The sequence below is a fragment of the Culex pipiens genome, chromosome 3 (genome assembly GCF_016801865.2).
Source record: "Culex pipiens pallens isolate TS chromosome 3, TS_CPP_V2, whole genome shotgun sequence".
NCBI lineage: Eukaryota > Metazoa > Arthropoda > Insecta > Diptera > Culicidae > Culex > Culex pipiens.
This window is the reverse complement of record NC_068939.1, coordinates 72700012-72725540: the sequence shown is the minus strand read 5'-3', so window position 1 is coordinate 72725540 and position 25529 is coordinate 72700012. Positions and strand designations below refer to the sequence as shown.

The following is a 25529-nucleotide window of genomic DNA, read 5'->3' as shown; positions in this document are numbered from 1 at the left end:
TATATTTATATACTTGTGTTGATAGAAATCACAACTTTTATACTATGTAAAATTGCAAGATATTGATTTTTTTATTTGCATCTCAATATTCTTGTTTGTAAAATCTGGTAGGAACAGGTTTAAATCTTTTTGATACATCGTTAGCTTAGGTAGAAATTCATAAAGCAAAGCAACGCTTACGCACAACAGTAAAAGAGGCCTCTTCTATGCATTGAGATTTTTTTCTTTTTTTAAAGTGGGTGTTAGGTTAGGATTTGGTATTTTGATAAATGAGTTTTTTTGCAAGGCACTCAGAATAGTTAGTTTTTTTTTGTAACTTTAGATTGTTTAATAGTCCCAGACTCCATCTATGTGTAAGCGAGTTAAGTATTGCTATCAGAATCTCTGATTTCAATTTATGTGCTCTAATAATAACCATTCAGAATTGTCAAAAAAATCCATAGAGTCTCGATCAATCAATAATGAAATGATATCGGACAAAATTCGTTAATCTGTTGAACTAACGGTTTTCGGATTATGGTTGTATCGACCATTGTTGCGAATCGAGGATCTACTGGAGTTTTGACGATCAAATGGAGCCTAACATTTCAAAGGGACACATGGGTTTTGTGAACAGGAGTGTATCTCTTTCACTCAAATGACAGTTTACATAAAGTATGATAGGGATACACTCTTGTTTGCAAAGCTTGTGTGCCCTAATGAAATGTAAGGCATGAAATAGTCGTGTTTAGCTTGTAAAATATGAACGTTTCAATAATGTTTATTGTTTTTGGAAGCAGCAAAACAGGTTTAAAAACTAGGTAAAGGAATGTTTGGATTTGTAATTAAAATTTCGAGGATTTGAGATTCAAGTTACTTTCAGACAGTTTAGTTGAGGTTGTTGATTCAAGTTAGTTAGTTTTCCTGAAATGAATAATTGGGCATAAATGATTAGTTAAATTGGTCAAAGTGTACTATTTCATTGGCAGATCTGCTTCTAGTTGTAATGTACTGTAGCTAGTTTTCATCTTTCATTTTCCAGTAAATTTATTTGATTTCCTTTAAATTTGAAATTCATCATAGGTTCCCTTTGTATAAATCTCAAATTAGTTTTTGATTGAATCATAATTTTCAGTTTTCTTTTATTCAGTTTTAAAGTTAGATTAACGTAACTGCTCAAGTCATCCAAGTTCTTACTACTCACACCTACACTAATTTTCTTTCACCTTCCCCCTCCCGATCCCCTATGTCTTCCGGTGGTGTTCATTTTGTATGCAATACTAGTTCGGCCACTACCCTTTTTTCCACAAGAAACCGGACTTGGACTGACTTGAGGCCGCGTCCCCCACCTTGCTCCGTAAAACGAAAACGAAAACGAAAACGAAATATATGATTTACATTAAATAGGAATTTACAGGAAGCCGAACACGGGTAGAAATTCATCAGATTTGAGTTTCCATGCTCAACGTTTCCATTAGATTCATGATTTACATTAGATTTAGATTTACATTGGGGTAATTTCCATGACTTTTTACTCTTTACATCATATTTCAACATTACATTGAGTGAGTTTACATAAGAAACAGTAATTACATGCTGTGTAAATTTGCATATTTTTTTCTGTGTATGGTTTAATAGAAATCGACGAAATAAAAAGCGTAACGCCTCCGCGTGAAAAAGCAGTTCTATTGGACTAATCTTTCATTTATGTTAAGTTTATTCTAGGAACGATTTTTTCCGTGTATTAAAAGAAGACTTACGTCAAAAGAGACTGAACCTGTAAGAGCATCGTTCCTTTTTGGGAAGAGTGTTCTTTTTATGGAACGACGACACCGGACCCACCGGATGGGGGGCTTCATCGTCTACCAAGGTGACGTCATTTCCGGTCGAGCGATTCTGCTGAATTGGCTGGCTTGAGCTTTCGGTTCAAGCTTTGCTTTAGCTTCTATCATTGAACGATATCACCGTCGAGTAATCAATGGCTCCAACATAGACGGAATCTTGATTTCGTTTCTGTTAATGATCCGTGCCCTTAATTAGTATGCTGGCAACGTTAAGGTCGTTTGTTCTTTTTCGAAAGATACTTTTTATTGAAAGCCAGTTTTTTGCAAGTAGCTCTAATAGGAGAAACCACTTTTTATACGAAGGCGTTACGTTTTGTAATTTGTCAATTTCTCTGGCACGACACAACAGTTTTGCAATCTTTTTGAGGAAATTTTAAGTCTTGTGTAGATCTACAAATTGACTTTAGAAGTTAAACACTTTTTTTAAACATTCAGAGAAATTGACGAAATGAAAAGCGTAACGCCTCTGGGTAAAAAGACGTTTTTCTGTACAAACCAAAAAATCCAACTTAAAAATGAGATGATTTGTAAATCTGCACAAGACTTAAAAACTGCTTTTAAAATATTGCAAAAGTGTTGCGTCGTTCCAGAGAAATCGACAAACTACAAAACGTAACGCCTTTGCATGAAAAGAGATTCATTTTTGCAATTTTCTCATACCAATCTCGCCAATCTACAAATCTCTTTTAAAAGATTGCGAACACATTTATTGTGTTATTTTGGAGAAATCAGAAAAATACAAAGCGTAACACCTGCGCACTATGCGAGGTTTAACTGTATCTTGTTTACTTTATTTCTTCAAGGTCTAGAAACAACTTAAAGTTGTTTATTTTCTTGAATGCTTTTATCTTAAGAAAAAGAAGACGCTGAACTTATTTAAAATTCGATTTCATGCCTGGAAGTACGTATAACCGTGGTCGGTTACCGAACTGGGTTATGATTATTATGCAAATAGTTGAGATTAAACCTTCTGAGTGAAGGCGCTCGCTCACCTGACCGTAGAGAGCGTAACGCCTGCGGCTATTTTTCCTGGTGAGTGGAAACTTGGTCAAAAGAATTTTTAAACAGCATGTCCTAGAATCGCAGGGTCTTGTTAATGGTTTCAGTCCGGCACACTTCCAAGAGCGATTCCCAGGGCGAATTTGAGCAATTTAAAATTCAAAGCAGATCGCTCGAAATTTGATCTCGTTGAATTCAACCGAAAACTGCGTGAAAATAATCGCTTTCTGAATATTTAAGAGGAAGCTCACTTCAAGTTGCGGTATTGATTTCGCCATTTTCGTTGCCCAAAGTCAAGTGGATGGAACACAAAACCACCCTCCGGCAAAAAAAAGTCTCCCTTTTTCGCTGGTGATAATCAACGGAAAATCCGGACCCATCTTGGGAAAAACGGTTTTCGTTTATGGTATCTCCTTCTCCCTCTCATGATTCAGTGTGGGGTGGTTTTTCCCTTGATGGGGGCGGTTAATTCAATTTTCGATGACTCAAGTCGCCTTGATCTTGGCAGGATGGCACGTGGTTACGTCCTTGAGGGTTGTGTGAATGAGCAGGGAGTTTCCCTCCAGAAATGTAAACGTATGGAAAATTTGGAAATTTGGGAAAAAATGTTACAATTTTGGAAAAGGGCAGTAAGCTTTAAAATATTCAGTGGTTCACGCTTTATTTTAATTTTTTTTTAAGATTTTTTTAAAAGATTTTTTAATTGATTCATGTAGTTTATGCAACAAATTGCAAAAAGAAGATTGTTTCAGCAAGAGTCGTACAAAAATGAGGTTTACTGAGATAAATAAATACGACGAGTAAAAAAAAATAAAAAGTTTTACAACAAATTGAGATAAGTGTCAAACCCCAAAAACAGTATCGAAAAGCTTTACTTTTCAATACAAGTGCTAAACAGTTGTACTTTTAGCACTCAAATTGATGTTTATTAGTAGTTTATGCAACAAGTTGCAAAAAGATGATTTTTTCAGCACATTCATCAAACGAGGTTTACCGAGTTGGATAAATACGACGAGTGCTGAAAAAATCAAGTTTTCCTACAAGTTCCATACAATTTTTTTGTAATTCCGAAAAACACATTTGAATTGAATTTTAAGTCAATTGTCTATTTGTTTTGTCAATTAACTGATTAAATCAAAACAATATTGAAAAGTATAATTTTTCAACAACAGTCCATTTCAATGCTGAAAAGTAGAACTTTTCAGCACTCTTATTGAAAAGTATCACTTTTCGAAACTTTTATTTTTAGTAGAGAAAAGTAGGCCTTTTCGTCATGCGAGAATGACAGGAAAAGTAATTAGTTTCACAACGTAATTGCAAAAAAGTACCTTTCAGATCTGTAACTTAAATTTGAAAAAAATATATAAAATAATTTTAAAAATCTATTTTAGATATGGCTGATGCAAATATTTTTCAAAGTATTTGTCCCTCGGCTTTAGTCGGAGTCGTAAGGGGAGGGGCATAAAAATTAAAAAAAAATTGCAAGCCATAGTCTCAACATGTGAATAAAAAAAAGTGGTTTAAAATGCATTTTACACTAATTCAGTTGTTATGCAATCATAAGTTTTTAAAAAAATTTAAGATTTGACGAAAACAAAAATTTTGCGAACCTGTGCGTCGTACATTTTCACAAAAACTTTGCATACAATATGTACCAGCTTAAACATTGTTATTCTCATAAATCTACTTCTGTTATGGTCTTTGCAATTTTTGAGAGCAAAAAAACTCCCAAAAATTTATAAATGCCATCTTTAAAATACTTCAAAAACTGCTCATGTTTAAAAGAATGAAAAAACTAATCGACATTATTATATTTTTTTTAAAGCAGGTTCATTATATAAAACTGATTATGTTCTCAAAAAACCACAGAAAAAAATTGAAGATAAACATTTGTTTGAGTCAAATAAAATCAAAAAGTGATGATAGTATTTTTTTTGAAAATCATTGTTTTTTCAAAACTTGATCACATTTGAAAGAATACAAATTTTATAAAAAAATATAGTTTTTGCAATTCCATAGCATAGCATAGCAGTGATGTCTACCCGTAAAAAAAATGTATATTCATAATTATTTTTGCAATTCCGTCATGAAACTACTTACTTTTCCTGTCATTCTTGAACGACGAAATAGCCTACTTTTCTGTACCAAAAATAACAGAATCGAATATCAACACTTTTCAAAATAAATGCTGAAAAGTTCTACTTTTAAGCACTGAAATGGGTGCAGAAAAGTTGAAATTTTCAGCACTTGTTTCGAAAAGTAACACTATTTAATTTTTTTTTATTCAAACGACTTTTTGATAAAATACATGAAAATTTGACTTAAAATTTCACTCAATAGGTGTTTTTTCGGAATTGCAAAAAAAAATTGTATGGAACTCGTTGCAAAACTTGAAGTTATGCTGAAAAAATCCTCTTTTTGCAACTCGTTGCATAAACTACTATTTTAATGCCAATTTGTTATAACAATAAGTCATGTTAGGAGGATTTTAAAAACTTCACCCACCCCTCAATTTTACTACTTAAAATCAACTACCACACCATATCAAAAAACCATTCACAACCCCCCACTCTCCAACAAAAAAAATTTTACCAACCTTAAATATACCCAATCAAAAAAAAACATACTTATAAATAATAACTTAAACCAACCCAAAAAATTTACCATTCACCCATCAACTTCTATTTAATAAATAACTCATACACTACAATTATTTTTTTTATCATCAAATATAAAATTTTCACCCAATTATTTACCAATTACCAAATCCAAAACCTCTATACACTTCACCATAAGAATCACCATCACACATGACCACCCTAACACCTCCACATCCCTAACCAAACCCTCAAATCCTTCCAAAAATCTTAAATATATAAATACAAATAAATCCTTTACCCCTAATAACCCACAACTAACAACTCATATAATTACACACAAAACTCTCTAACACCATTTACTATACTAATACTTAATAATATTAAAATTATTTCAATATTCCATATAACCCATAACCACAACCATATATAAATTACCCACATATAACTTATATCCTTCACCTTAAATCATACACCAAATCCTACCCAAACCACAAAAAATATATAAAAAAATAAATCAACACCCAACCACCCAAACCCCTAAATTAACCTATACAAAATCAAGCCCCTACAACCATAATCCAACATCAAATCCCAACAATACACACCTAACACATAAACAAATACCACCAATAAAAATTCACTACTTATGTATAACTTTCATTTGACCAATTTTGCCAAAAATTGCTGCTCCTACACAGAAAAAAAAAGTTAACTTTTGAAAGGTTGAAATTTTGGTTGGATGAATATTACTTCTTTTTTGAGTAATATTACATACAAAATGTGTAAAAATTTGAACCTGATGATAGTTTATCAGAAACTGATGAATTCAATTCATGATGTTATATTACACTTTTTTATTTGACACAAAATCTATCACCATTTCCTGATGAATATTACCATCATTTTTTCTGTGAACAGCTCAATCAACACACATTTACTCCCCTATTTAGGCCAAGGACCATCAGGGCGGAGTATTCTACACAGCTAAAAAAGTAGTAATCCAGTTGCGTGTAAAATGCCTGGGTGTAAAATATTTTTTGCATTATTTTATGAAATTCTGTGTAATATTACACCCTGAAATATGTAGCCCATCAGTATGGGAAACCTACTTGACCGAAATGTCAAGCTCATATATACGTTTATCCTCTCCATTATACATCGGTCTGATGGCCGAGCGGGCTAAGGCGCCAGTCCTCACTGATGGTGCTGGGTTTGAATCCCGTCGGTTGCAACTTTTTATTTGTGTTTGCAAAAATTGTACATGCAGCGTGTAATATTAAGTGTTTATTTTGACGAAGGTGATGTGCATGCTTTTGCATGCGATTTTACCATCGGATTTTTTGCTGTGTACGTAAAAAGGATGTTTCCACATCACATCACAATCCGGCACACACACACGCACACATTTGCAGTGTCACTTCCGTTATCATCACTTCGTTAACGCGCCTACGAAACTTTCTCCTTTCCTTTTGTTGGGTGGGGTCCCTCCGGGAGGTTTCCATTTTGACGTAATTGAATGTGTCGTTCGGTGGAATTTTTGGTTCACGCAAACACAGACTTAAACAAAACAAGTTAGCTGTGTGACCTTTTTCTAGCTCCCCAAGCGCCAATCAACAAAGAAAGGTCATACGTTTGGCGGAAAAAATAACAAAAATTCTAGTTCTGACATTTCTTTAAGAAAAAATGAACTTCCTCACTCATTTTTTTATGCTTTCGTCCTTGAAGCAAAAAAAAACAGTTGCGTTGGGTTGAGTTGGCAAACATATTTTCTTTTATTATTTACGGAAATGCGCGCCCAGTGTAATGAGCGTAAAATGAAAAAGTTGTAAAAAAGGAGCTTATTTTGACGTTCGCGGTTCGGTTCGGATTAGTATCGCCGCACCGGAACTACCTACTACTGTGTAAAGTTTTAGTGGATTTTTTTTTGTTGGGGCAGCACACACGAGCGCGGGAAGTAGTAAATTTTGACGAGCTTTTTTCTGGTTTGCGGAGTGAAAAATGAGCTTTTGTGTGCAGCTGCGGAGAAGGATTAGGGATAATGCTTTTGCGCTGCAGCACAGCTGGAAAAGTTGATTAAAGTTTTTGAAAAGCTGATTTTAGGAGAATTTACTACACAGGAAAAAATGTTTTGACTTTTTTCTCTTGATCTTGAGATATTTCACCCAGTGACTTCAGAATCTTCTATCAAAACATGGCCCTTTGGTAACGTCCTTGGCTGTTCAACTGTTCTATCGATTGGATTCTAAAAATATGTTGAGGTTAAGTTTCACTAAATTGCGGTATTTTAAACATGAATACCTTCAAAGTCTCATTAATCCTTCGCAGGCAGTCCCGACTTTCATCGATTAGCTTCACCGCTTCCAAAACCGCCAACAGCTTCCGTTCCTCCGTCGGCATCGGAGGAGCGATTTCGAAAAACTTTGTCCGGACGAAGTTGGCGATCCAAGCCAACAAAAACATCCCAACGAAGGTCAGCCCTAGCAAAAGTGCCGTGGCTTCGGCCCAAAAGTGCTCATCGTGGGCGTAGAAGAAGCTCGCCTGCCGCCACAGATTCGTCCACGGAGTGATGTCGCCGTCCTGGATTGAGCTGGTCAGCCGTTCCCACTGAATGTTCCTGATCCAATCCATGTCGCGCCGGGGAAGGCTTTCCATGACAGTTTGAAGTCTGACAGATAAAATGACTTCGCAAGGCTACTGCGTTTTTGAACCAAAACTTCAAAGATTCAATCATCCCTCAATGATCATCTCAAACGAAAAAGAGACAAATTTTCCGTAACACCTCGTTCGACACCAGGTAACTCGTAAAGAAGTCAACCGGAGAGACATTGATCCGACACCGATACGGGCTTACCCGCTTACCGTATTCGACTCTCTGTCAACTCCTCCAAAAAAAAGGACGCTGACGAGCACCAAAATTGAATTCAGCAAGTTCCCCACCGTAACTTAACTTCCTGACGGCAGTGGTGCTATCCGTGTCAACGCCATAAATTCACCCTTAATCTCGCCGTTTCGCATCTTCCCCGGAAAGCTATTAAATATTTCAGCTCGTGGTTTTGCTCTAATCAACAAAATCCAGCGACCAGACCAGACCAGTTCAGACCTGAGAAAGTCACGTGCACCCCGGAAGAAGCTCGTTTGCAACAGGACCAGCTTTTCGATTAGCGTCAAGGCGCATGTGAGGGTGGTGTTCCCCTTCACCATGACGAAATGGAAAAGTTGGTAATTCCATGGGGCAAAGTTTTTCCCCGGTAAATATTCGCTGGCAGTTGGACGCCTCCCCGTAACCCTCTACCGCCCATTTAAAAAAAAATATTACTTTGTCTTGTTTTGGAGGCTATTTTTAATTCAAAACTTCGGTAAAGTCACCTAAAACAAGTTGAACCACCAAAACCTTAAAAATTCAAAAAAATTAGGGTCAGTGAATTTTCACGATTTCGCGGACAGCGTGAAATTTGTGAAATTTTGAGATTTCCGTGAAATCCCGTGAAATTTATCAATTTTCTCGAATCAATTCTTTGAAATAACATCATAATAAATATTGCAACCATATATAAATACTTTTTAAGTAAATTTTGTTAGTTTTCAATTTAAGGGTACACAGCAACCAAGGAAGTTGTTGTCTTTTTATTCCTAAATTGTTGAAGTTACGGACCTAATCCTGGAAAAATTTGATTATAAAAATTGACTTATTGTATTGCAAATCTTTTTGGAAATACATAGTAGCTTGTGGGATAAATAAAAAAAAATCAATCGATAGTTCCCGTAGTTTTGAAGATAACAAGAAAGATATTAAAATGTCTGTAACAATAATCTGGGTGCAAAAACTCGGTTAGATGTGCACCGCTTAAAGCGTGATATGAACCATTTGAAGAATTGTTAGCTAAACATACATTTACATAAAATTGTTACATTTATTGTTTTTTCATTCGCCGTAATAACAATTTGACTAATATTTTATTTCAAAGGTATAACTAAAAAAAATCAAGATTTGATTAGTTTTTTTTTTTATAAATAAAGTCACCTTTTAACAACATTTTTTTTTCTGGATCTTGTTTAATTTAATTGATTGGGTGGATAGTTTCCGTGGAAGATAACAAAATACCATTTTTTTTATTGTTTTCTGTTTTGGTTTTGAATTAGTTTCTGAAGATTTCGTTACAGATAAAATTACTTTTCAAAAATATTTTTTTTCAAACGTGGGCAAACATGAGCACTATTTTTAAAAAATGAATGACTGCGACTATTTTCAAAAAAAGTTACCTAAAAGTGGCAATAACTTGAAAACGGTGCACTTTATCATTATTTAACTAAAGTACTTTTTGAAAAATTTTTGCAACCAGCATTATTTTTTTTTTTTGTAAAAATCATTGTTGATTCAAAATTCATAACCCGGTCAAAGATTTTTTGCACAACCTGAAAAATTTCTGAATAGTTGGCATTTAATGTCCCCTAAAACATATCAAAAAATAAAAAATAGTGTTTTTTTGCAAATCAAGTTTTAGTGACAAAAAGTGAAATAAAAAATCACCCAATTTTTTTTAACCGTGTATCATTTTTTTCAGTGTTGTGCTTATCCTTACCTACAACTTTGCCGAAGACACCAAATCGATAAAAAAAAATCCTTCAAGAGATACAGATTTTTGAATTTTCATATATCATTTTTGTATAGACAGCTGCAAAATTTGTATGGAAAATTATATGGAAAACTAATGATGCAAAATGGCTTCTTTGGGCATACCGAACGCACAAAAAAAGTTTCAGCAGGATAAAAAAATACAAAAAAATAAAATTAAAGGAAAAAGACCGATTTCGTAGAGAACTGCTGAATTTTAACATAACATTTCCAGAATAGTTAATATTTTTCAAGTTTCGCGATATTTCCGTGAAATTTTGAGTTTTTAAATTAAGGTCCCCGTGAAATTTGCAATTTTTGAGCTTGAAAAATCACCAAGCCTATCATCATATTTTAAAACACTTCTAGTTTACACAATTCCTTACTTTATTTTAGAGTTCTTGGTCATATTGGTCATGTGTAACATAACCACCTGCATGTTTCAGGAACATTAAAATAGCACTCAGCATTGTTATGCCACAGAAACTACCTTATTGTCGAAAATGTCATAAAAAGGAAATTTACGATAAATTTTGTGATCTTGCTGATAAAAATGCTCTGGTACTTATTTTTTATGTGAAGCCTTAAATTTTAAGAAAGCATCATTTTACTATTTCAGCCAACTTTATATGAAAGGCACCCTGCTGTACATGAGATCTGGGTAAAATAACTTTCAACAGTTATCAAAAGCTAAATTTTGGAAGGTCGAATAATTGATGGTGGAATTATACCTATTTTTCGTCGAAATTTTTCCTCCACTTTTGTAGAATATGTTAAATTACAGATAAAATGATGTAACTTTTCTACGTTTTACAGGTAAATCTGGAAACATTGTGATTGAATAAATTTAAATATCGAAATTGTTCTGTTAAGGGTTATGGGTGGAACGTGTTGCACACACACGAACTTCTGGGTATCTCCGAGGTGGCATTTTCCAAGAAGAGAAAATAATATTTATAGAGCCAGCTCGAGAAAAAAAAAAACAAACATTGGGGAACGAAAACTCTTCTTGGAAGTCCTGTCTATTCGGGTGGGAGTTTCTAACTCCTCTGAAAGCAAACTTTTGCACCGAAAAGCTGGTGCTGGTGTCGAAAATGGTAGCAGTGAGCTACGATTTCGAACATGCACGTTGGGGGAGAGTCGACGCGGCAAAAAATATTCAGCACCGTAAGAGGGAAAAACCTGGCGCGATATTTATGCCTGAAGATGCAGCTACCCCCCTTTGGTATTGATCAATGAAGACAGAATTTTTGGCGTGATGATAATGTCGGATTTTCCTTGGTTACTTATTTGTGTAAAAAAGCTCCGTTTTTCTCGCTAATCTCAAAACAAAAAAGAAAAAAAACAAAATTTTCCTCCAAAAGAAAGGCTGTCATTGTCCCTGCTGGAGCATTGACAGACTTTTCAAAACAAAATGCTTTACAAAAGCCAATGTCAATCTTTGTCACGCGAAGCCACGTGTGTGTTATGGCTTTTCCGGCTGCCAAGCTCGTACCTTCTCACTCTCCTACCCACAAGCTAGCTTTTCAATCTGATTTAAAGCGAAAAAAAAGTTGAAAAAGGGTTTGCAAAAAGTATAAATCAACTTTTTTGTATGATTTTTTCCATGATTTTAGGCAAATATCATTATGAATTTTAAGTTAAAAAAAACTTAGTTTTGTTGCAATTATTAATTTCATCAGATTTTGTTAAGAGAGCACAATATTGGTGGCATTGCAAAAGCGTTAAAGCTCCAAGGACGAATTATAAAAAGCCACACCTTCTGTTTTAGATAGTCACACACTTCTGAAAGAGCAAGAGAGAGTCAATCCGACGTAAAGTCCTTCGACTCAGGCCAACTGTGCGCCGCCCCGCATTATCAAACTTATCAGAAATTGAATGAATGCAGGAAGGCTCTTCTCCCAGAGGAGCAAGAAAGAGTCTGAAAAGTCGACAAAATGTTGAAAGCGGCCTTGGAAAAGAGTTTTTCCTTCAACGACCAAGGTTGATGTCATGGGTGGTGGAGAAAAAGTCATGGGAAAAATTTCCTGTCTTCGAACAGTATAGAAAATGGTGTTTATAGGTAAAAACTCAAAACTGGTCTTAAATTCAACTTTGTAACAAATGTTTGATTTTCAGTTTATGATTCTCAATGAGTTTTTTGAATTGTTGTTTGAAAGATAAATTTGATCCAGAATAGGGTCACTCACCCTACTGGAAGTGAGTGTCTACACGCGCACCGGAACGAGACAAATCGGCAAACATCGTCCCACCTCCTCCTCCTCAACAAAATGGGATTGGAGTGTGGGAGCTTATCTCGGTCGCGGGCAGAGTTCACCACGTGGCTGAAGGACGCGACCCCTTACAGTAAAAAACAGATTTTGTAAAGTTGCATAAAACATATGTAAATTTACATATTTTTCAGTGTATCTTTTCCACAAAAAAATGAGGTAAAATTACATTCAAAATGTAACTTCATTTTCTACTGTGTAGGATGATGTTCAGTTCGACGAAGAGTCCTAGAGAGACCGAAGAATCCCGTGCAACCATTGATGTCGCATCGGGTTCTGACAATTGGAGGCTGCGTAGGAAATTTCCTCGATCTGTTTTTTTTTTTTTTGTGGAATCCATGGTATGGAAATTTAATCGAGTGTGATGGAAATCGCCAAACGTGCCTTTAATTATTGCCTTTTAGGTGCCATTATGCGTTACTGGCTGTGCACGAATTTGCAAGAATTGATTCCAGCATCACACTAGCAATTGGGTGGCTTTCGAGGAATTTGGGTTTGGTCATTATCGATAGCGATAGCGAAATTTTCAATTATTTCGTGGAAATCTTGCTAAAAATAATTTGCCAATTTCGTGGAGCTGGCAAATATAAAATGATGCAAGTTTTTCATTCTTGGAAAACAATGAAAATTTATGAAAATGCAATTTAATTGTTTGTCAGTCGAAAGAGATATTGTCTATTGAATGATTGCAAGCATATAATATAATCCAATATTTGTCATGAAACCTTCGATATTTCAATACCTCCTGAAATTACCAGAATTGTAAAACATGTTTTTGCAATTCCGTCGTGAAACTTCTGACTTTTCCTGTCATTCTCGAGCGAAACGGCGAAAATTAATACCTTTCAATACCAGTGTTCTACTTTTTAGCACTGAAATAAACGCTGAAAATTTAAACTTTTCAGCTCTGGTAACAAAAAGTAGCATTTTTCAATATTTTTTGTTTTGAGCGGGGAATTTACTTAACACATCGATGTTTGACATAAAATTCCATTCAAAAAGCTTTTAATGAAATTGAAAATAATGCAATTCGGTTGGATAAATGTACGACTCGTGCTGAAAATATCTTGTTGCATAAACTACTATTTTAAATGCATTTCATTTCACGGGGAAACATTTGAATATGTTGATTAGGCGTGTTCCGGGAAATTGTGAATATTCACTGAACTCGATTTAATTGCTTCTTTTGATACCCAAACATATTGAAAATTATAGAAATTTACGTATTTAAAAAAAAATTTGCTTTGTGAAAATTTTAGTGATTTACAAAAAAAATAAGGTAAAAATACATTCAAAATTTTGTTTCCTTTGCAAATTTTGAAAATTATTATATTTTTGAAAAATACAGTATTTTGTGAAAATTTTTGTTTTTCAATAGAAACTCTAATAAAGTGAAAATACATATCAAATTTCGCTTCGTTTGATACCCATATTGAAAACCATGAAAACTTGAGTACTTTCGTAAAACTACGACGTATTTTGAAAATTTTAGTATTTTTCAAAAAAAAAAAAAGCATGCAAAATTTCGCGTCGTTTGTTACCCATATTGCAAGTTTTGAAAATTTGAGTTTTTTCGAAAAATACAGTGTTTTGTAAATTTTAGTATTTTCCAAAAATAAAATTTAATATGGTGAAAAAAATAAACAAAATTTCGCTTCGTTTGATACCCATATTGCATTTTTTTAAAATATGAGTATTTTCGAAAAAAATGGAATTTTGTAAAGATTTTAGTATTTAAAAAATAACTGAAATGAAGTGAAAAGGCATACAAATTGCAATGTTGCCGATTTTGATAATTTGAGAACTTTCGAAATAATACAGTATTTTGTGAAAATTTTAGTATTTAAAAAAACTCTAATAAAGTGAAAAAGCATGCAAAAATCTCGCTTCGTTTGATACCCACATTGAAGTTTTAAGAAATGTAGTATTTTTTTTTTAAATACGGTATACTGTGATAATTTTAGTTTAAAAAAAAATAACTCTAATGAAGTGAAATAGCATACAAAATTTGACTTCATTTGATACCAATATTGCAGATTTGGAAAATTTGATTACTTTCGAAAAATACGGTATATTGTTAAAAATTAGGTAATTAAAACAAAAACTCTAATGAAGTCAAAAACATACAGAACTTCGCTTCATTCAATACCCATATTGCATATTTTGAAAATTGTGGTACATTGGAAAAAATTAGTATTTTGTGAACATTTTTTAGTATTTATACTTTGAAACTTACAACATGTTCAAAATATATATTCTTAGTTAGGCCGTTGCAAATATTTTTCAAGTTTTATGTCCCTATGTTACCTCTAAAAATGTGTAATTTTACCACATATGTAGTGTTATCATTTTTTCAGTCTAAATAGAGGTAAAATTACATCATAAAAGAGGTAATATTCAACCTTCTAAAATGACACTTTCCAAATTTACACAATTGTGCATTGTGTGGGTTGCCCGGTGATAAATGGTAAAATACTAAAAAATCCTATTAAAATCTTTAAGATCTACAAATTAAAGAAAATGATAATTTCAAAGAAGTTATTTTTTATATTTTAACATGAGAAGTAAAATTTTCATAGGACAAAAGATGTCTAAAATAGCCTTTTGAACATGGCGCAAACAAAAATGTTTTTTTAAAAATTTGGGTAGTTCACAGTGAAAAATGATGGTAAAATTGTATCTAGAAAGGAGTCCATCTTTTATGCCAGAATTATGAGTAAATTTACCTTAGAAATTGTGTATTTTTACCACTTTTATAGAACTGAAAACTGTTTATATTAGACTAGTATTAAATCCATCTCCATCATCACAAAAGTCCGTTTTACGTTAAATCACTCGTAACTTTGTTGGCCACTGCTGGCGCAATAACACTTTAAATAATAAAAACATAATTAGCAAAACATGAAACCCGCATAAATTGAACAAATTCAATTATCCTGCGGTTCCTGCCACCCCCATCATCCACCTTCTCCTCCTCCTCCTTCATCATAATTCCAGCCCAGTTTGGATGGTGTACACCGTGTTGCTCGCTGCCAGCCAGCAGTCCTTCCCATACTAAATCCGTGCCTCGACAATAAAGCCCCGCGTGTCTTTCACATTCTGGTACACGATTATTGTTGCTGGGTTTTTAGTCGCTGTTATTACCCGCTGCTCTTGTGTTCTTTCTGCAACAGACAGGCCCCGCAGACAGGGGAGGGCTAGTTTTACTTTCCTTCATACGTTTTATGCTTGTGTGTTGTTTGTACTAGGATTGTTTTGTCTCAAAGTAGAAAACTAATTTTGCAACTCTGGAAAAGACAGCCGCAACTTGTTCTATGTTTAGGTTAGAAATGTAAATTATTTCTTGACAAGCCTTAGTTACTCTTGCTTAGAAATGTTTAAGTTATTCACCTTATTTTTTAACTCTTTATTTTAATGTCAAAAGTGTAATTAACTACACTTAAATTTTTCATTTAGTATCTTTTTTCCTTTTTTTTTGTTTTTCATATTCGATGCTTTCTATTACAACCTGTTTTAAATTTTAACAAAATCTTTCACATCCTCAAACAAAAATTTTCTCAAAGCATTAGTTTTCGACAGTTGGTACTCCCAAATTCTCTTCTATGAATAATTTAGCCACCCTTTCAGCTTCCTGCCAAGAGATTTGCCGCGTCGGTGAGCCTATTCGGAACACTCGAAACAAAATTTACGATCCGTCGAAAATTAATTCATTCCTGGGCTGCTTTTCTTCCTGCCTAAGAGAGAGTGGTGGTGGTGTAAATACAAAGCAACCGAAAGTACTCGTCAATGTTTGCGATTTCCCGCGACGCAAAAGGTAGCATGGAAAAAGAAGGACTTTTTGTGGGTCCGTGAAAGTGAGCGAAATTGAATTACAGAGGGTGGAGGGGCGGGGGCTACACAACCTGGCCCAGGATATAATTCACTCTCGGGGTGTTTGAGTCTGACTGCCGGTCGGATGGAAACAAGTATCATTTATTCATATCGCAAACGTAGACGGGCTTTGTCGTGAAGGTAGAGTTGGATTGGAATCTACTGAATTTAGCTTAGCTTAGAGCAGAAGAAGAAGAATCTTTAATATGAGAATCAATTTAAATTTCAAAAATATGATTTGAAAAACTATTTTAAAACAAACAGATGACTTTGAGTCACATTTTTTACAAAGATTACTTAGGGTCGTATCACCTACCAAAATGACTTTGAGTCGAATCAGCAGATACGATTCTGAGTCATCTTGGTAGGTGATTCGAACTTAGGTCAGTTTAGTTGAAGATTTGACCCAAATTCATCACGGTAGCAGGTACGACCCTAAATCATTTTAGTAAATAATACGAACCCAAATCATCAAAAAAATGTTTCTAAGTCGCATAATTTACTAAGATGACTCGGAGTCATTTTGGCAGGTCTATCTTAGGTATCTTAGGGTTGTGCTGCCAATAAAATGACTTGTGGTCGAATCTTCTTCGTATCTGCTATCAAAATCTTCGAGCCATCAACTAAAATGATTGTAAAATGACTTATGGTTGTATTATCTATTAAAATGACTGCTGTGATACGGCTGAGTGACGTAAGCGACATTTCACAACAAAGTTTATTTTTTCCTTTTGTTGAAAATCACTTACTTTTTGTGTTTTTTTATATTTTGGTTAAACTCTGTGGAGATCATGACTATAACCAAATAAGCCATTAAAAATAAAAAAAATATAAAAATTGAAATTACAATCTTAGGTTTCAACATTTGGATGAAAAAAGTGTTTAAAAATGCATTTTACAGGCGTACAGTTGCTTTCCAATCATTAGTTTAGAAAATATCGAGGTATTGACGGTTTTTTTTTTCGCAAAAAAAAACTTTTCGTGGGACTGTACATTGGTATTTCATGAAAATTTAAAATGTTTTCAAAGGAGTTCAAACATGCTTAATATGATTATAAACGCGGGAAAATGCATTTTAACTGGTTTTCAGTTGATTAAACTTTAATTTTCATTAAAATTTTGAAGTTTTTCGAAAAAATATTGTTTTTGCCCCCTGATTATTCAGGCCAACTTTGAAGGGTGGTGGGGGGGAGGGGGGGTGACATAAACTTTGAAAAATATTTTCAACGGCCTTATTGTATTTGAACATTTAGAATTGAAAATTTCGTTTGCTGAGATGCTTTGTAAAGAATAAAAAAATATAAAATCAGGTTTTTAAATAACAAGCAATTTGATTTTCAATAATAACAAAAGAAACATTTGTCAAAATTTTCCGATCAATCCGAAAAAAAAAAACATAATCAAAAATGTTAAATTCTTGCTCAAAAATTGCAGAGGTTCAAAATTCCATATTTAGAGACTTTTCAACCTTAAGTTATGATGAATATGAAGATATTTTCTTTCGGAAATATCGGAAAATTTTGGATTTTTTTTTTGGCATTGGAAAAGTTATGAATGGTTGCTGAGCTATCTTCTTTTGAAAAAAGGAAGTCTAATGAGATTTTTTACAAAACCATATTTCATCATTTGCATTCTTTGCAAGACTGCATCTCAGCATCTTATTGTCCGATGGGCATTTTTGAAAATATATCAAAAATATATATGTGCTTCCCTTCAATTTGACTCAAAATGGCTATAATTTGAAATTTATGCGTAGGATTTCTATTTCTCCAATTGTATTTTAGTATTTGTATATTTCATAAAGTTGCAGATCACAGAATGCTCAACGGTACTCACGGCACTCACAACTGACAGTGCGATGGGTACAGGAACAGCGCAATCTTAAATCTCACTTTATTTATCGTTTTTTTTTTGTTCGCTTGTTTTGAGTTGTACTCTTTCTAGCCAGTTGATAGGACAGTTTTCTTCAATCGGTTGAATGCTTGTTTACAGCATATGTTAACATAAAATTATGCGCTGTGTTTAATATGATAACGTTACCAAGAGAGCAATTTTATAATTCGGTTTTCATACATTGTCCATCCGTACTTTTTAACCCTTTTTAGGCGGCAATGTAGCCATCTGGATCTTATATGTTTTAAATTATAATTATTTATTTTGCAGCTTCCTGGAATACTCTTTAAATGAACTGCTTACATGCATTTATCTATTCACTATTCACTATAAATCCTATTTATTGTAATTTCTTATACTTTTTCCTTTATCCCACCATTCACCCATACCATAAACGATCAAATTGCATAAACTAATGACATTTACAATTTCAGCAATGGAACCATTTGAACCATTTGTCCATTAAAACAATGTTATTTATTTCACAGCTTCCTGGAATCAACTTTAAATTTACTACTTATTTGTATTTATTTTTCTACTATAATTTTCATATTCCCTCTCCTACTCCTTTTCCTTTATCCTACAATTCCTCAAAATCAATATGATCAAGTTGCATAATCTAATGAAAATTACAACTTCAGCAATGGGACCGTGTGGAATACTTGATTTTTAATAATAGTTAATTATTTTGCAGCTTCCTGGAATTTTTTTTAAATTCAATGCTTAATTGTATATAACTTTTCACTGTATGATTTATTTTAATCCTTATTCCTAATAATCCGATTCCTTTATCCTACCATTCCCCTATACTATATATGACCAAATTGCAAAATCTCACGACACTTACAAAAACTGCACATACAAAACACACACCACATCAAAACTGATCCGGAGCGTTTGGTACGGTATGTCCACGCATCCTTCCTCCCCTGTAGATTCTGTGAAATGTGATCCGTTCACAGAATCCTCTCTGCGGTTAATGCAACGCAGTAGGCCTGGCCGCTTTTATGAGTGTAATACGTTTCGGGGATGCTCGAATGTACTACAATCATTAATATTGACAAGAAAGAACATGAGCCGTAATCTAATCACATGTTCTTCCAGGATGCTTTCTTCGGACTGGCTGCGCTTGTGTTTGATTAGATTAGATTAGATTAGGTATATTTCATAAAGTTGCAGAATTTTGTCTCATATCGAAAAATTTCATAAATTGAACAGATTACAAATTTTGAGAAATTGTTTTTTTTTTTGGCAAAAATATATTGAAAAATTGCAAAAAATTTACTTATTATTACTCAATAACCCTCATGAAGTTGACAAAAAAATGGATTTTACATCCTGACTCGTTTTCTTAGGCAAAATTGAGCATCTTTTCCTACAAAAACGTCTTTTTTGCATCGCTAATAACTTTTCAGGATCAACACGGATCGCTTCGCACTCTCCGACAAAATTGTAGAACGGCAAATTTCACATAAGAATCTCACTCTTGACAAAATGATCACAAAATTTACACCACCTTTTGGGAAAAATGAAAATTTTGCCTGCTTTTTTTAATTCCCATACAAACTTCGACTCTGAACAGCGACCTCTGAACCTTTACCGGTTTTGCTGAAAATTGGCACAGATACTTTATTTTGCCTAAGGAATATAGCTAGGGGGTGTCACCAGGGATTTTCCAAAATTTCCCATGTCACCCCCCTCATCAATGCCTACAACTATGCCGAAGACACCAAATCGATCAGATAAAGATTTTCTAGTACCATTTTTGTATGGATAGCTGTCAAAATTACATGGAGACTTGACTTCGAGCCGAATCAAAAAATACAATAACAAAAAAAAAAGTAAGAAATTGGTCGATTTCTAAAAGAATTGCTCAAATTCTGTTACCCTCTATTCGGCGCTTACGTCACATTGTCGTATTAGGGCAGCATAATATTTGCTAAGTGACGTTAGTGACATCTTTAAAACATTGTTTTTGTCACTTCCCTCACTATAGCACACTATGGGCAACTGAAAAAATGTGTTATTTAAATTTGGCGTTTACATCATTTTGCATTATTAATATCGAAGTTGACTTTATAGCTGTCGGCCACCATTGCTAGTACCAACCACTAGTGTCTTCCTTTTTATCTACAAGGACTTCGCCGCCCTGGGCTCCTAAGTGTACGAGAGTATGGCACGGAGCGACGGCGCCGAATACCCATATTTACACAAAAAAATTTAGAGCGCCCGCCGCGGGATTCGAACCAGTGACCTCTGGATTGTGAGTCCAGTGCGCGGTCCGATTGATCCACACGGACGGGACATTAATATCATTCATTTTTAAATATGACTTACGATCGCGCCATTTATCAACTTGACTTGTTTCATCTACCAAGATTAATTACTTCATTTTCCCATTAGAATTAAAGTATTCAGTTCTATTCACCGATAAGGACTAGATAAATAAGTTTCGCAAATTGTAATCACACTAATGAGCGCTGTACTGTTGTTGAGCACATCTAATTTTAGTCATAAAGGCCAACCTTGGCTGCATACAAAACATTACTTATATCACATCGCATGATTGGCGTGCGTTTGTTCCATGAACTTTGCCTTTATGAAAACGACCCCCTGAATGCATGACGCATGAAGATACTAACGCGTTTTTTTTTTCTCTCTGTTCTATTTTCTGTTTCCAGGTAAGGATCACCGTTTTTCACCGGGGAATTCATCCGAAGGATAAAGCGCTTGACGTCAAACGCATTCTTGTGTGCGCCTACGGCCGTCTACCAAAATTATGCCCAAGAAATTCATCACCGACAATCTTGATCGATTAAGTGCCGCCATAAAATGTTCATCCAATCATGTGTAAGCTCTGAATAGAAGCGTAACAGGAGGCGCCAGTAACCCTTTGGGGCGCGCCAATAAAGGCGATTATCTCGCGGGTGCGCGCACCTTCTAGACCATCGAAGTATCGTGAGAGATTCAGTCCGGATGACGATCTCTGTAAGAAGCACCGGTCGAGCAGATTAGCGCGATGGTCACGCGGGACACGTTCGCTGAGCGTTAAGGTCGTCGAGTTGAAATCTTTGTTTGTGGGAAACGATGATAAATTGCTGGTGGTTACGCCATTTTTTTAAATTAATTTCTTTAAAGTTCAGACCAGTACTTGCATTCCTTCATTTTGCCGATCTACATGTCTACTGGGAGGGAGCCGGTATTGACCAAAGAAGCAAAAGGTCTCTTGGAAGGGCACCGGTATTGACCAATAAAGCAAAACTTCTCAGGAGTTTACACTGTAATAAATGAATTGATAAAAACTACAGAATCATACTGTGTTTGAAATTAAAAAAAAAACTTTTTTTAACTCCAGCAAAATGGTCAACAGTTGATTTCAAACAATTTAATGACACTAAATCTAGTCTCAACTTATTCCTCTCAATTTCCCAAAGTCGCTCCGTGACCCCACGCAATCGCCGTTAATCAGCCGTATTGACACCCCGAAATTACAAGCTCAAATCCCTCAGACATTTACTTTTCAATGGTTCTGTTGTATTTTTCTTGTGTCATTCATTCAACCGCGCGTGCTATTAAACTTCTCACTCCCTCTCTCTGTGACCATTTGATTGCTAATGAGCATCGTCCCGGTTCACTTGAAGCAAAAAAAACCAAGTCTGAAAAGTCTCAACGAGGAATTGAAATTGGACCGCGCGGCGGCTGGAGAGTGGTGAATGGTTTGGCGAGAAATAAAACAAAAAAAAAAGTTGGTCTCTTTGTTTTTTCGGGGATTGGACTCGCTGCCGCGAATTACCACGGGAGTGCACAGTGGGAGAATTGGAAGGAATTTGCGGTCAAAATTATTTGTGTTCAAATAAATATATTCAGTTTTTTTTAATTCTGAAAAAGAAAAATTTCAAAAAAGGTTTTTTTCTAAAAAAAAAAATCAATATTCACTCCACTGTGCGATTTCGTTTTCCCAGTTTGACTACTTCTATTTTTCCATACATTTTGAGAGCAGTATTTTGGCGGTTGCTTTTCCACTTGATACTGCGCGACCCCAGAAGCTTTCCCTCTCTCAGTTTCGCCCACTTGAGATTGAATGAGAAGTGCATTTTTGTTTTTCTTTCTTTTTTGTTGTTTTATTTTTTCTGGTGGTTGAGATTTATGGGCTTGTTTCGGCCTTTTCCAAGTGCATATTTTTCGACAAGATTGTTCACGCTTTGGAAATCGCGCTGCAAAAAATGTGTTAATTAATGGCAGTGACCATTTTGAGTTGCTTCAAGTTTTGCTTATTCTTGAGTTGTTTTTTGATTAAATGATGAACATTTAGCATTATTTAACCTTTTTTAAACATTCAATCTTAAGTTTGGTGAATGTAAAAAAATAATGAAACATTTTGAAAATTGCTGAAATTCCATCATTTGAAGAATTTCCAATAATATTCAATTCTGCATCTAATATGTCGCTTACGTCACTTGATCGTGTAAGGACAACAAAATCCTTTGTTTCATCCTCCCCTATGGATATTGGCTTAGATGTCAATCAACTGCACAACTCCGTCGAGGGTCGGTCCAGTCAGGTATCCAACCACGACGACGACGCTCTAATGTCCACTTTTGCCGACGTCAAATCACCGAAAAAAAAAATAAAGGTTTGACGATGCCGATGACTTTGTGTGCTGCCCAGACGGTCGAAATTCCCAGACAGAGGCGCTTTTATGAAGAGAAGTGCTATTGACCTCGAAATCGCTGCTGCTGCATCACCATCAAAAGTTGTACCTGAGCGATTCTCTGTGAAATCAACCATTTTCATCCTGGTCATCAACGGCGCCCACCATGTCAAAATGCAGTACAAGTCAACTGGGTACGGAAGCTGAAAGATGACTTGAAAAATCTCAAAATAGAATGCAGAAATTTGTAAAAAAATCCCTATTAGGATTTTGCAAAGAATCGCCACCTTGATGACTGCTGCCTGATGTCTGGCGCGAAGATTTGCCAGTTTTGCCGCGATCGTAAACACTTTACCTTGTTCGAGGTGCAACATTATTGGACGTGGACTCCATCAATCTGAACGGTACAACTACGGTTTTGAAGAACCCACAAAGTGTGTGTGTGTACCTTCCGGGGGCAACACAATCGCCCATCAAAACATCCGTCACCTGCAGCCTGCATAGAACGTCAGATAATCTCTTTGGAAAACATTGTTGCATTAACCTGCTAGAGACACCTGCATGATGTAATGGAACGCCCAACAGAACCCATAGTTCTAGATCCAAGCCCTGCCTCAAACGGCTTGTTTTCTAACCCAAGAAAGGGGGTTTCCTCCTCGTCGTATTCTTTTTATGTAAATTTCGCGGTCGTTAATCACGCATGGGTTGGCGGCGCTCGCGATAATTAGCATTCATCGTGGTGTGTACTTGTAAGACCCTCGCGAAATTAACCCTTGACAAGGCAGTTAAAAAATAAAAAATAAATAAAACAAAATTACAAATACAAAAATACAAAAATACTAAAATAGAGCAATTCTCTGAGATTTCGGTCATTCGATTTTTTTTTGTATTTTTTAATCCGGCTGAAACTTTTTTGGTGCCTTTGGTATGCCCAAAGAAGCCATTTTGCATCATTAGTTCGTTCATATAATTTTCCATACAAATTTGGCAGCTGTCCATACAAAAATGATATGTGAAAATTCAAAAATCTGTATCTTTTGAAGGAATTTTTTGATCGATTTGGTGTCTTCGGCAAAGTTGTAGGTATGGATATGGACTACACTGAAAAAAAATGATACACGGTAATATTTTTTTAAATGATTTTTAATTTCACTTTTTGTCACTTAAACTTGATTTGCAAAAAAACACTATTTTTTTTTTATATGTTTTTGAGGACATCAAATGCCAACTTTTCAGAAATTTCCAGAATGGGCAAAAAATCTTTGACCGAGTTATGATTTTTTTAATCAATACAGATTTTTTCAAAAAATCGAAATATTGGTCGCAAAAATATGTCAACTTCATTTTTCGATGTAAATTCGAATTTGCAATCAAAAAGTACTTTAGTGAATTTTTGATAAAATGCACCGTTTTCAAGTTATAGCCATTTTTAGTTAACTTTTTTTTTAAAAAGTCGCAGTTTTTCTTTTTTTTTAATTAGTGCCCATGTTTGCCCATCTCTGAAAAAAATATTTTTGAAAAGCTGAGAAAATTCTCTATATTTTACTTCCTTGCACTTTGTTGATACGACCCTTAGTTGCTGAGATATTGCCATGCAAAGGTTAAAAAACAGGAAAATTTATGTTTTCTAAGTCTCACCCCAACAACCCGCAATTTTCTAATGTCGATATCTCAGCAACTAATGGTCCGATTTATAATGTTAAAATATGAAACATTCGTGAAATTTTCCGATCTTTTCGAAAAACATATTTTCAAAAATTTAAAATCTAGACTAACATTTCAAACGGGCCAAACATTCAATATTACGCCCTTTTGAAATGTTAGTCTCGATTTTTAAGTTTTTGAAAACATTTTTTTCGAAAAGATCGGAAAATTTCACTAATGTTTCATAGTTTTACATTGCATATCGGACCATTAGTTGCAATGAAGCAAAATATAGAGAATTTTCTCAGCTTTTCAAAAATATTTTTTTCAGAGATGGGCAAACATGGGCACTAATTTAAAAAAATGAAAAACTGCGACTTTTTTAAAAAAAAGTTAACTAAAAATGGCTATAACTTGAAAACGGTGCATTTTATCAAAAATTCACTAAAGTACTTTTTGATTGCAAATTCGAATTTACATCGAAAAATGAAGTTGACAAATTTTTGCGACCAATATTTCGATTTTTTGAAAAAATCTGTATTGATTAAAAAAATCATAACTCGGTCAAAGATTTTTTGCCCATTCTGGAAATTTCTGAAAAGTTGGCATTTGAATGCCCTCTAAAACATATCAAAAAATAAAAAAAATTAAAAATAGTGTTTTTTTGTAAATCAAGTTTAAGTGACAAAAAGTGAAATTAAAAATCACCAAAAATTTTTTTACCGTGTATCATTTTTTTTCAGTGTAGTCCATATCCATACCTACAACTTTGCCGAAGACACCAGATCGATCAAAAAATTCCTTCAAAAGATACGGATTTTTGAATTTTCACATATCATTTTTGTATGGACAGCTGCCAAATTTGTATGGAATATTATATGAACGAACTAATGATGCAAAATGGCTTCTTTGGGCATACCAAAGGCACCAAAAAAGTTTCAGCCGGATTAAAAAATACAAAAATTAAAATTAAAGAAAAAAGACCGATTCCGTAGAGAACTGCTCAATACTAAAATACTAAAATACAAAAAATACAAAAACTAAAAAAAATAAAAGAATTTCAACAATTAAAAAAAATTACTAAAATTACAAAAATTACAAAAATTACTAAAATTACTAAAATTACTAAAATTACTAAAATTACAAAAATTACTAAAATTACTAAAA

The 25529-nt window shown here is 34.3% G+C and overlaps 2 protein-coding genes across 4 annotated transcripts in view; one reads left to right on the top strand and one right to left on the bottom strand.

Annotated features, from left to right (window-relative positions):
- Positions 1-25529, top strand: part of LOC120416540 (serine/threonine-protein kinase NLK) — a 208746-nt gene that overhangs the window by 107342 nt on the left and 75875 nt on the right. The gene's annotated exons all lie outside the window — the stretch shown is intronic.
- LOC120416543 (uncharacterized) lies at positions 7355-8154 on the bottom strand. Its single transcript, XM_039578266.2, has 2 exons — positions 7721-8154; positions 7355-7664 (listed from the first exon to the last, which is right to left on the bottom strand). The coding sequence occupies exons 1-2, from the start codon at positions 8072-8074 to the stop codon at positions 7581-7583; spliced, it is 438 nt and encodes a 145-aa protein (XP_039434200.1). The 5' UTR covers positions 8075-8154; the 3' UTR covers positions 7355-7580.